Source organism: Lynx canadensis, chromosome A2, assembly GCF_007474595.2.
Source record: "Lynx canadensis isolate LIC74 chromosome A2, mLynCan4.pri.v2, whole genome shotgun sequence".
Lineage (NCBI taxonomy): Eukaryota > Metazoa > Chordata > Mammalia > Carnivora > Felidae > Lynx > Lynx canadensis.
In genome coordinates, this window is record NC_044304.2 from 115484680 (window position 1) to 115497811 (window position 13132).

At 35.7% G+C, this 13132-nt stretch overlaps 1 protein-coding gene across 2 annotated transcripts in view; it reads left to right on the forward strand.

Moving 5' to 3' along the window:
* STK31 (serine/threonine kinase 31) overlaps positions 1–7823 on the forward strand; it is a 76612-nt gene extending 68789 nt beyond the window's left edge. For both annotated transcript variants that reach the window (XM_030295015.2, XM_032592527.1), the window contains one exon: positions 7466–7823. In XM_030295015.2, the coding sequence (XP_030150875.2) occupies positions 7466–7693 (228 nt within the window). In that variant the 3' untranslated portion in view covers positions 7694–7823. The remainder of the gene's footprint in view (positions 1–7465) is intronic.
* Positions 7824–13132: the final 5309 nt, after the last annotated feature.

A 13132-nucleotide genomic window follows, 5' to 3' on the forward strand; every position in this document is an offset into this window, starting at 1 on the left:
TTCTTATCCATGAACATGGAATATCTCTCCATTTATTTAGTTCTTTAATTTCTTTCATCAGAGTTTTGTACTTTTCCTCATATAGATCTTATACCTTTTTTGTTAGATTTATATGTAAATATTTTTTTTCGTGTGCATTGTGTTTTTAAATTCAAATTCCACTTATTCATTGCTGTATATAGGAAAGTGATTGACCTTTGTATGTTAACTTTATATGTGACAACATTTCTGTAGTCACTAGTTCTAGGAGTCTTTCTGGTGCTTTCAGATTTTCTAATACAGACAGTTGTTATCTGTCTATGAACAAAAACAGTTTTATTTCTTCCTTCCAGATAACATGATCTCATGCCATTTTGATTGTGTGGACTGCAGTGAAGGAACGCATACAGTTTTATTTAACTCTGTAGTCCTTTAACTTATTTGGCCACAGAAATATTGTATTTTGTAACATCTAATATCCCATGAAGTTAGCATTTAAAAAACAATCATTAGAAATGATTACTAAGGAGCTTTCCACACTTCTTGGATAGTAGTAAAAAACACTGGAGACAATTTTTGGGAGACTATGAAATATTTTATTACACTTACTGACTATAGTATAGAAATGGGATAACAAAGTTGATAATGTCTTACACTTTTAAAAAACCTATGATACAAATTTCTTGCCATTAGAAAAATACCAGTACTGCTACGTTAGAGGTTACAGCTTCCCCCAAAGTGAACACTTGAAACTCCTCTTTTAGGCTTAATATAAAAATTACACTGCAACAAATTATCCTGAAATTTAGTGATTTAACACACATTTACTGTCCTATTGTTTGTGAGTCAGGAATCTGAGCATGGCTTCTTTGGGTTCTGTGCTTCAGGGTCTTTCACAGGCTGCAATCGAGTTATCTGCTAGGCTGTAGTAGTCATCTTTTTAAAAAAATTTTTTTTTAACGTTTTATTTTTGAGACAGGGAGAGACAGAGCATGAACAGGGGAGGGTCAGAGAGAGGGAGACACAGAATCTGAAACAGGCTCCAGGCTCTGAGCTGTCAGCACAGAGCCTGACGCAGGGCTCGAACTCACGGACTGCGAGATCATGACCTGAGCCGAAGTCGGTCGCTTAACCGACTGAGCCACCCAGGCACCCCTGTAGTAGTCATCTTAATGCTCAGCTGAGGAAGATCTACTTTTAAGCTCACATGATTGTTGATAGACTTCAGTTCCCCTCTAGTTGACCAGCAGTTGCCCTCAATTTTTGCTGTATTTCCATCATGGCAGCTTGTTTCATCAAAGTGTATGAGCAGAGAAAGTAGTAGACAGAGTCTGTTAGCTAGACTGAAGTCACAGTTTTTCATAACCAACTCACTAGGTCAATCCTACACTCAGCAGGAAGGGATTGTATAAGGACATGAATACCAGGAAGGAGAAATCATTGGGGAACATCTTAGAAGTTTGCCTACCGCAGGTTGTAATCCATTAGCTGTGTGCTAGGCACTCTGCTAGGTGTATACATAAAGAAGGTGAATAAATAGAAGTCTTTATTTAATGTGGGTAGCTACTTGTGGAAATCAAATTAGAAGAATACTTGGCTTGTGTAGTATTTGCTTGTGTGATCTGAGGCAGCTGTTAGTGCTGGGAATGGGGCTGTCTTTATTTATGTTTTGCAATCACACGTAGTTATCAAACAAATGAGGGAACTGTAGTCTAGACCTTACAGGGGCGCTATCACAAGTGGAGAGAAATCATGGAATTATGTAACTGACAGAGGTATTAGAGGATAATTAATTCACTAGTTTCTAGCCCTCAGAAGAATTTCTTCAGTAATAGATCCAACAGATGGCCTTCAGCCTCTGCTTAAGTTCAGAGCAGTTCATTCTCTGTTGTACAGCTCTTATGTTGATTTCAAGGTAGTTCCTTAATATATCGTATGTATGATAAAATATTCAAAAGTTACGAAAAGAAGCACATCTCTATCATTATGTACCTCAGCCATCCAGAAGCACCATTGTTATTGTGAATCTTCCCAGAAAAGTCTATGTATGTATCTATCCTTTTAAAAATAGATTATTGTGGGGTGCCTCAGTGGTTCAGTCAGTTGAGCATCTGACTGTTGATTCTGGCTCACAGTTTGTGAGTTCGAGACCCATGTTGGGCTCTGTGCTGATGGCACAGAGTCCGCTTGGGATTCTCTCTATCCCTGTCTCTCTGCCCTTTTCCTGTTTGTACTCGCTCACTTTCTCTCAAGATAAATAAGCATTAAAAAAATAAAAATAGATTATTGTCTCATTAAATTTTTAAAAAATTATATTTAATCTGTAGCTCAGTAAGGGCAGGGACTTTGTGTTGTGCATCATTGTATCCCTAGTGTCCATAGCAGTGTTTGAGGTATAGTAAGACCTTATTAAATATTTTTTGAATGAATGAATCTTTTCTATTGTGGTAAATGTTCTTCATCTGCCATTTTTTGGACTCACTTTTTCCTCTGTTTCCACTCTGTATTTTTAATCTCTCTGGAATCCATTTTTGTATATATTCAGTAAGGTTCTAATTGTATCTTTTTATATGTGGATAGATAATTGACCCAGCACCATTTATTCAAGTGTCAGTCTGTCCCCACTGATGAATGATGCCACTCTGTTCTGTGCCAAATTTCCATGTACTCATGAATCCTGGGCTCTATTCTGTTCTTTGGCTTGTTTATTGATCCTTGTGCCAACACTATGCAGTTACATGGTAACTAGTGAATTAATTATCCTCTAATACCTCTGTCAGTTACACAATAACAGTTAAGAGGCCGTTTCTTTTTTTGTCTCTCTTTTTCTTCTGCTTGTTTGTTTTGTTTCTTAAATTCCACACATGGGTGAAATCATATGGTATTTGTCTTTCTCTGACTGAGCATTTCTTATTTCACTTAGCATTATACTCTCTAGGTCCAACCATGTTGTTGCAAATGGCAGGATTTCATTCTTTTTTATGGCTGAATAATACTCGTATTGTTATTGTGTGTGTGTGTGTGTGTGTGTGTGTGTGTGTGTGTCTGTGTACGTACCCACATTTTCTATATCTGTTGATCTATGGGTAGACACTTGGGCTGCTTCCATAATTTACACCACATTTTTTTCTTCATCTGTTGATGTACACTTAGGTTGTTTCTATATCTTGGCTATTATAAAATAATACTGCAGTGAACATCTTTTTGGGTTAGTATTTTTGTTTTCTTCAAATAAATACCCAGAAGTGGAATTTCTGGATCATATAGTAGTTCTATTTAAAATTTTTTTTGGAACCTCCATACTGTTTTCCACAGTCGCTGTACTAGCTTACCTTCCCAGCAATGTTTTTTTTATTTTTTTATTAGAAAAATTTCTTTTAATGTTTATTTATTTTTGAGAGATAGAGTCAGAGTGGTAGTAGGAGAGGGACAGAGAGAGAGGGAGACACAGAATCTGAAACAGGCTCCAGGCTCTGAGTCGTTAGCACAGAGCCTGATGTGGGACTCAAACCCATGAACCGTGAGATCACGGACCTGACCTGAAGTTGGACACTCAACCGACTGAGACACCCAGGTTCCCCCCACCCAGAAATAATTCTTCAAGGTCATGTTTTAGTTTCCTAATTTTCTCAAATATATTTATATATATGTATTTTCTCTGATCAAGATCTCAGCAAGATCAACTTGTATTTGGTTAATATATCTATTAAATTCCCTGTTATCTGTAAAGTTTCCTCACACCCACATCCTTTTCTACATGCCATTTATTTGGTGAAGAAACTTTAATTTCACATTTTGGAATTGATTGATTACATCTTTATGGTATTCATATTTCCCCTTTCTCCAGTTAAAAAAAAAACTTGTAGATATGGAGACATAGTTAATTCAGATTCAGTTTTTAAATTTTTTTTTTAACATTTATTCATTTTTTGAGAGTGAGGGAGACAGAGCGTGAGTGGGGGAGGGGCAGAGAGAGAGGGAGACATAGAATCTGTAGCAGGCTCCAGGCTCTGAGCTGTCAGCACAGGGCCTGACACAGGGGGGACTGCGAGATCATGACCTGAGCTGAACTCGGACGCTTAATTGATTGAGCCACCCAGGCACCCCTCAGATTCAGTTTTTACACCAAGTATGTATTATAGGTGGTGCTTTCCACATCTGTTGTATCATATGAGGGGTGTCGTAAGGTGTCAGGTGTCACAGTAAGAGTTATCAATGGGTTCAGCCTAATCCATGCATTAATTAATTTTTCCATTTACTGCCTAATAGTTTTAGCATTGATGATTGTAGTATAGGTATTTTGTTTTATTGAAGAATGGTGATTTTTCAGTTCTGTTACTGCATCTGTGTTTATTAATTGGAATCCTTCTGTAAAAATAAACTTTGTCTCACCAGATATTGGGTTACCCTAAATTTTACTTCATTCAGTAATTTCAGGGAAAGCAATTTTAACAATAGTGAGTTGGTGTCTTTGTAGCCTCCAGAAGACATCAGTCAGATTTCAAAATTTTGTTTTAAATATTTTAAAATCGTAATAGATTTAAACATAGTTTCATGTGTCTCATTTAATTTTAAGTCAATTTTTTGCTCACGTTGTCCCATTTTTTGGAGAATGTTATTTAAGATGCATCCTGTGACTTTTGTCACAGATCTGTCTTTTATAAATTGATTTTTGCATGATACTATGTACCTAATTATCTTCTACAATCCTTATCTAATAACTGGATCGGTCAGTTTTCCAAGGAATCCTGAATCCTTTTAGTTGGAAATTTGGAGGCAAAGATATGGGTTTAAAGGTTGCTCATTGTTATTGGATCTTTTCAAAAGGCAGTGCATATTTTTTTTTTAGAAAAATAAAAATGAGGGGCGCCTGACTCGGTTGAGTGTCTGACTTTGGCTTCAGGTCATGATCTCATAGTTTGTGAGTTCGAGCCCCACATTGGGCTCTGACAGCCCAGAGCCTGCTTTGGATCCTCTGTCTCATCCACTTCTGTCCTCCCCACCAGTAAATAAACATCAAAAAAATTTTTTTTTTAAAAAAAGAAAAGTAAAAATGAATACATTGTATAAGTTTTTCCAAGTCAAATTCAAGATTATAGACATTTTACTTAAATTTAAATCTCCTCTTCCTTTTACACTAATTATCTTAATATTTATGATATTAGCAGTTACATAATAGCTTTATTCTACAACAAATGTAATAGTTTAGTAATAACAATGATATTATTAGAAATACTTAAGGTTCTTGAATATAGTTTTTAACATTTCTTGGTAGGTTATTCTATTTGTTCTTAGGATAAATCTCATTAGAATTTTATCCCACTAAGATCGTAAAGTCAAAATACATGTCTTAAAGTTACTTGAATTATTTTCTATATGATTATATCATCAGATACATAGTTAATTTTGGTTTTGATTTTTTAAAACATTTATTTATTTTATTTTCTTAAAAAAAATTTTTTTTTTCAACGTTTATTTATTTTTGGGACAGAGAGAGACAGAGCATGAACGGGGGAGGGGCAGAGAGAGAGGGAGACACAGAATCGGAAACAGGCTCCAGGCTCTGAGCCATCAGCCCAGAGCCTGACGCGGGGCTCGAACTCACAGACCGCGAGATCATGACCTGGCGGAAGTCGGACGCTTAACTGACTGTGCCACCCAGGCGCCCCTATTTTATTTTAGTTTTGAGAGGGAGAGAGAGAACCAGCAGAGGAAGGGCAAAGAGAGGGGGGACAGAGGATCTGAAGAGGGCTCTGTGCTTACAGCAGAGAGACGGTTACGGGGCTCAAATTCGTGAACCAAACCATGAGATCATGACCTGAGCTGAAGTTGGATGCTTAACTGACTGAGCTACTCAGGTGCCCCTAAGTTTGAGTTTTAGAGAGATGGTTTTTGTATTTGTTCTTTAATTGTGTTTTAAGATTTAGTGACATTTAGTAATCTATGAGAGGGAAAAGCTTAAGGAAGAATTTTTTGTTTGTCATTACTTTTGGGAGTTGAGTAGTTTTTTCCCAGTACTTATATAATTTTATTTTTTACATTTAGATTTTTGATACATTTGGAATTATCCTTTGGTGTGAGGAATAGATCTGATCTTTTTCCATGGGGTATCCCTTTGTCCCAGTGCCTTTTATTAAAAAGTTATATCCTCCCTTCAAATGCCATTGTTTTGGATACTAAAATTTCATTTGTGCTGGAGTTTAGTTTTTCTAATTTGTTTCATTGGTTTGTTTTTTTCATATTTCAGTGTTATATTCTTTTAATTAACAGATTTTTACCTTTTAATACTTGGGAGGGCTAATTTCTTCCTCATTGCTATTTTTTATTAGAGCTTTCATGTCACTTTTTGCTTATTGTTTTTCTAAAAGATCTTTACAGTTAACTAAATCTAGTTCCAAAAAAAATGATTATATTTTTTTAGAATCGTATAAGGTTTATAAATTAACTTAGGGAAAATTGACACATTTGTGATGAGAGTCTTTTTCCAAAATCCTGATATGATTTTCTACTTATTTTAAATCTACTTTTGTGGTTTTCACAAGCATGTGCTAATTTTTTCTCATTTAGATTTTGTAATTTTTAGTTGTTTATATCTGTTGAATGTTCTGTCTTTAAATATTTTAAAAAACATTCTGTAGAGTGCAATGTGGGCATTGTCAATCATAAATTTAGCAGGTGTTTACTGAATATCTGCTATATCCCTACCACTGTGCTAGGGGATGTGTTGGGGATGAAGTGATATACTAAAATTTCTGATCTTGAGGATCTTAGAGTCTAATGAGGACAGTAGCAATAAATAGGTGATTTTTATTCAGTGTGAAATATGTTCTGTTAGGAGTCATCATAGAGAGGAAAAAAAAGACATACCCAGGTGCTTTGTCAGGTGGAAATAATGGAAGAGCAGTTTTATAGTGTTATTTAAATTGATAATACAAATAACTGTGAAATAGTGATACCTAATAAATTCTGGCTCCCATGATGATGATGATATAAAAATTGAAAAAAAAATGAGAATGATGACAATGGTAGTGGTGGTTGAAGAGTTCCTAGAGGTGATAACCTCACAACTGAAACCAGAGACAGTTGATCAGTAAAGGAGATTACCCTTCCAGACAGAGATTCAGTGTAATAATTTCATAGTGTCAAACTCTGACCAGTGCCCTAAAAAAAGGGAAAAGGAATAATCTTAAAATACTCTTTTTTGGAATTTCACTTGTTTTTGAGATATTTCAGCTGTGATTCTCTTTCCTATTACAGTTTTTCCTTGTAATTCAATGCCATTGTTTTATTATAGGAATAATAATTCCTTTCCAATAAAAATTAATTGAATTTTATAGAAATCGTAAAAAATCTAAATAAGAAAAATTGATTTTAGTTTTGTGTTATTGATTAAAAGTATTTTTGAATTGGATCCTCCTTCCTTATAGAGGTTTGTCTTTTTGTTTTGATTTTACTTTTGTTTTGTAACCTGTCTTTTTCCTTGCAGGATGATAATGTCAAATCCCTCCTCTATAGCTTGATCTATTGTAGAAGTTCAGTGACTGCTGAGCAAGTTTGGAATGCTGAATGTTTCTTGGCACCAAAGGGGAAATCACCTCCAAACCCAGAAAAAGATACTGAATATACCCAATATAAAGAGGAAGAAGAATTAAAGACGGAGAACTTGAATAAATATAAGGAAAAGACAAGAAATGGTGAAGCCAACTTTGATTGATAGATTAGTATTTTTTTTGTTGTTGCAGATGTTCCTTTTAAAACTGTTTAGTTAAATAAACAGAAAAAATCTGGAAGTGTTCTGGAGCTAGTTAGGTTGTGTCTAGTATTCAGTTGTGAAAAATAAAAGATGTTTGGCTATACAAAAAATTGTATACTTTGAAATTTCATTTAACTGGAGTTGTTATGGAAGGATTTTTTGTCTGTGGTTACTTTTTGAAATTGCATAATTAGACTATGATACTTACAGTAGAAAAGTTATTAGATTTTTGGACAAATCATATGCAGATTTTCAGTTATATGAGCCACTAATGGTGAAAGGTGATACATTCAACAAATGATAATTGGTTTTGTACTCAGTTCTGGAGATATAAAGGTGATTAAAACATTGTCTGTACACTTATAAAGCACACAGTCTATTGAGAAAGTCAGAGATACAAATGAATCTTCATAATACAATGTGGAATATCCAGTGATAGCTCTGTACAGAGCTTTATGGGAATGCACAGGAGGGATACTTACACTGTGGAAGAGGGATGTCATGGAAGGCACTCTGGAAGAGGTAGTACCTTAGTGAAATGTTAAAGAATGAGTAATAAAGTTGAAGGAGGGGCAAGAGTATCTTAATTGGCATAGAAAACATTATAAAAGCACTGAAGGGAGAAACAGTTTGTTGTGTTTAATAGTATAGGCAGGGAATAGTCCTATAGTAGGTGGGTGAAGGCTTTGTAAAAATAGTAAAATACTCAGACCTAATCATTTTATAGAAAATGTGGAGTCGTTGAAGAATTTTAAATAGCTTTACCTTCTTCAAAATCCGTCTTCTGCTTACTACCAGGATAGGAGGTAGGGAGACTGGTTAGAAGGCTGTTAAAATAAAGTAGGTGAGAAATGATGAAAACAAGGTCTAGAGAAATAGAGATAGTGCTGAAACTCATGGGACAAATTTATGAAATAATTAGAAGGCAGACCAGTTGAACTTGGTGATTGAAGTGTATATGGACTAAAGTAGTATGGTAGACTATCTAGTTGCCTATTTAAAACCCAGCCTTCCTTTCTTTGTTAATAATAGGTCCCAGTTTCATTTGGGATGGTAATGTGTTTGCCTAAAAGACTACATTTACCATTTCCTAACCATTAGTTGAGGTCTTTTGCATAAGTTCTTGCAAATAAGGCTCCTTAAAAGGAGCTGACTTAGCTGGGAGATGTGCTCTTTTGCTTTTACCCCTTTTTTATTGCTTAGAAGTGAACATGGTGGTTAGAATTTAGGCAGCCTCCTTGGATCATGAAGTGACTTTGATGAAAGTCAGGATGAAACCCTGACTGGAGTGATGGAGTAGCAAGTTAGAAGGGGCTAATGTCCTTAATATTCTGGAACTTCTGTACCAGCCTCAACCTTTCATATTACTTGAGAGAATAAATCCTTACGTCAAAGTGTGGTCCCTGTACTAGCAGCTTCAGCATCACCTGAGAACTTACTAGAAATGCAGATTCTTGGCTCCATTCTAGACTTACTAAATGAGAATCCAGGGGTAGAGCCTGAAAATCTGTGTTTTAACAAGCACTTTAAGTCATATTCTAATCCACAGTAAAGAGAACCATTGCCACACGTTCAAGCCATTGCTACTTTTTGGGTTTCCTGTTTTATAGTAGAGCTTAATTTTAGCTGATTCAGTTATAAAGATGCAGTAGTTAGGTTTAAAGTAAACTTCGATAATTAAAAAGAACAAAGAATAGATCACTTTGTTTATACTCAGTGTTTAAAGAATTAGACCGGCATTTTCCAAATGTGTTTTGCTGAACACTAGTCCCTTGGGATGTTCAGCACAAAAAGAGTTCTGTGACTAGTTGTTTGGAAAATAATGAATGCTAAATTGGAGATTGATTATACACATTAGATGGTAACATTTCTAAAATGTCTAGAAAAGAAACTGTTTAGTTTTATTTAACCCAGTGTATGCCAAAATTGGTGAGATCCTTTTTTTTCCACATAATGCCTAGCAACTTTTCTCTTGTGAAACTGGGGTGCCAATCAGATTTTGTGGCATACTAAGGTAGTATTTATTTTTATTTATTGTTTTAAAATGGCAAATAATGATGTGTGATGAAAAGAGACAAATTCTTAAGTATCTCTTTAATGCCACATGTTTATTTAAAAATTTTTTTTTAAAAGTTTATTCATTTTTGAGAGAGGCAGAATAGGGGAGGGGCAGATAGAGAAAGGAGACACAGAATCCGAAGCAGGATCCAGGCTCTGAGCTGTCAGCACAGAGCCTGACGCGGGGCTCAAACTCCCAAACCGCGAGGTCATGACCTGAGCTGAAGTCAGACGCCTAATCAACTGAGCTACCCAGGCACCCCAAATGCTACATATGTTTCTTGAAATATGTGTATATACGTTTAACAGCAATGCAAAGGCAAGTAGATATGTTCACTGTCCTGTGGGCAGTTTGAGAATGATGCAGTATAATGAGCTATAAGAAAAGCAATAATGTATGTCACTACAAGAAAGAAAGGCAAGAGAAGAATGATAAGGTTGAGGAATAGACATTTGAACCATTTTAGAGGAACAATGGAATTTCACTTGTTTGTAAATGGAGATGGTATTTCAGTCCAAGGGAATTAAAAGAGCTCAAAGAGTAGATTTGGGAAAAGGCAAGAATTTGGTTGGAGTATAGGACATTAATGGGGGAGCTGAGAATGGGCTTGGAAAAGTATTTTGCACATAGATCATAGAGGATTGTGAGTTCTATAAGAGATGAAACTATTAGAAACTTGTGAGCAGCTGAATTGCACAGTCCAGTTTATGTTAGAATAAAGTAGCTAATCAGGATGATTTGGGCAGGGAAATAATGGATGTGAGGAAAGAGTCAAGGATGGCACATTTCACTAAAGTAATTGAGGCAAATAAAATGTCCTGTATTAGATCAAGGTACTGAAAAGGAGAGAATTAAGAATATGAACTTTTTCTGAAAAGAAATTTATGGGAAGCTTCTGGTTCATTTCATAGTATCAATGCTAAGTCATTTCAGGGTGTATTTAAATGTCAACATCTGTTAACTCAGCAAGTGTCATGCTTTATCATTTCTTAGTTGTTGGTATAACATATCTTCTGTTATTAAAACTACATGTGGAAGCAGTTCTGGATTGGTCAGAGTAAGGACTTCTGAAAATATCCTCCATAAAAGCAATAAGAACACTGGCAGAATATTGTCAAAATCAACTTTTTCAGAACTCTGGGAATTAACCAAGGACTTGCATCAATTTGAAGAACATTTATTCAAGGAGAAACAGCTGAATCTTGGTAAGAATTGCAAGCTTTGTCATGTTTTAACTTGTCCTGTTCCCATGCCCCTGCCCCCAGCTCTGCAGTAGCCTCATAAACCAGCAGCCTTACAGTCATGTTAGCTGTGAAAACCAATGGCTTAATAACCAATATTCTCAAAAAGCACCATTGCCAGGAATTGTCACTATTTGACCTATATGGCAGCTCTCTGGGAAAGCCCCATGCACAGGACTTGTCTTTATTGACCTGAGTCAGAGTTTGCTCAGTGGAAAAACTCTTTTCCCAGGGCATTTGTTGAAAAAAAAGTCATGGCATTTGTTGAACATCACAGCTGCCTGAGGTGGTAACACCTCAACACCTGTTGAGGGAAAACAGTTTAATAGGAAAATCTGGGAATGATGTTAATAGGCTGCTTTGAAAAACTGTAATGAATTCCTGGATTTCTAAAGGCTGTGGACATGTTCAAAGCTGTGTGTATGTCCTGCAAAGACTTTGATCTTTCACACTGGCTGATCTTGAGGTTCTGGAAAACAGGATGTGAAGGCTAAGGCAGAGTTGTAAACTGCCAGGGTGTTGAAAATGTGCTCTAAAATACAACCTCTAAGCAAAGGTTCAGAGGTTTACTGGTTTCAGGCATTTTAAGGAAATGTCTGTCCAATTATTAACTGACCACTAAACAAAGCTCAACATGAAAAGAGTACACATTTCATAGAATTAGCCCAGGAAAGTCACTAAGTAAACATCATCATCATTGTTAATAAAAACTGGTAGTGACAATAAACTCTGGGTTGAGAGGGGAAAAAATCTGATTCCACAGTTGGAAATTGCTATATTTAAAATGTCCAGTTTTGAAAACAACAAAAGTGAGCGATGCAAAGAAACAGGAAAGAATGGTCTGTGTGCAAGAAAGAATAAGCAATCAAGAAACAATGTCCAAAGCAAGCCTGGATGTTGAACTTAGTACACAAAGAGTTTAGATCATCTATTATAAATATGTTCAAAGAACTACAGGAAACCATATATAAAGAATTGAAGGTATGAGAATAATATCTTCCCAAATAATATCAATAAAGAGAAATTATAAGAAAGAATCAAATAGAAATTAGGGAGCTGATAAGTATAATAACTGGAATGAAAAATTCATTAGAGAAGCTCAAGAGCACATTTGGATTGACAAAAGATCAGTGAATTTAAAGATGAGTCAGTTGGGATTATCTTGAATGAGGAACAGAAAGAAAAAGAAGAAAACTGAAAAGACTGAGGATTCAATAGCACTGCTAGGAATTTACCCAAGGGATACAGGAGTACTGATGCATAGGGGCACTTGTACCCCAATGTTTATAGCAGCACTCTCAACAATAGCCAAATTATGGAAAGAGCCTAAATGTCCATCAGCTGATGAATGGATAAAGAAATGGTGGTTTATATACACAATGGAGTACTACGTGGCAATGAGAAAGAATGAAATATGGCCCTTTGTAGCAACATGGATGGAACTGGAGAGTGTTATGCTGAGTGAAATAAGCCATACAGAGAAAGACAGATACCATATGGTTTCATTCTTATGTGGATCCTGAGAAACTTAACAGAAACCCATGGGGGAGGGGAAGGAAAAAAAAAAAGAGGTTAGAGTGGAAGAGAGCCAAAACATAAGAGACTGTTAAAAACTGAGAACAAACTGAGGGTTGATGGGGGGTGGGAGGGAGGGGAGGGTAGGTGATGGGTATTGAGGAGGGCACCTTTTGGGATGAGCACTGGGTGTTGTAGGGAAACCAATTTGACAATAAACTTCATATATTGAAAAGATAAAAAATAAAAAAAACTGAGACACAAAAAAAAAAAAAAAAAAAAAAAAAAAGACTGAGGCTTGGGACCACCTTCAAGGATACCAACAGCACAATGGGAGTCCCAGAAAAGAGGGAGAGAGATGGAAAGAATATTTAAAGAAATGGCTGAAAATTTTCCAAATTTCATGAAAATTATGAATCTGCATATTCAAGTTTAGAAAACTCCAAGTAAGATAAACTTGAAGAGATCTACCACCAAACATACCATAAGCTATTAAAAGCTAAGCTAAAGTGGGAATCTTGAAAGTAGCAAGAGAAATGACTAATTGAGTACAAGGTATCCTCAATAAGAGTAACAGCTGATTTT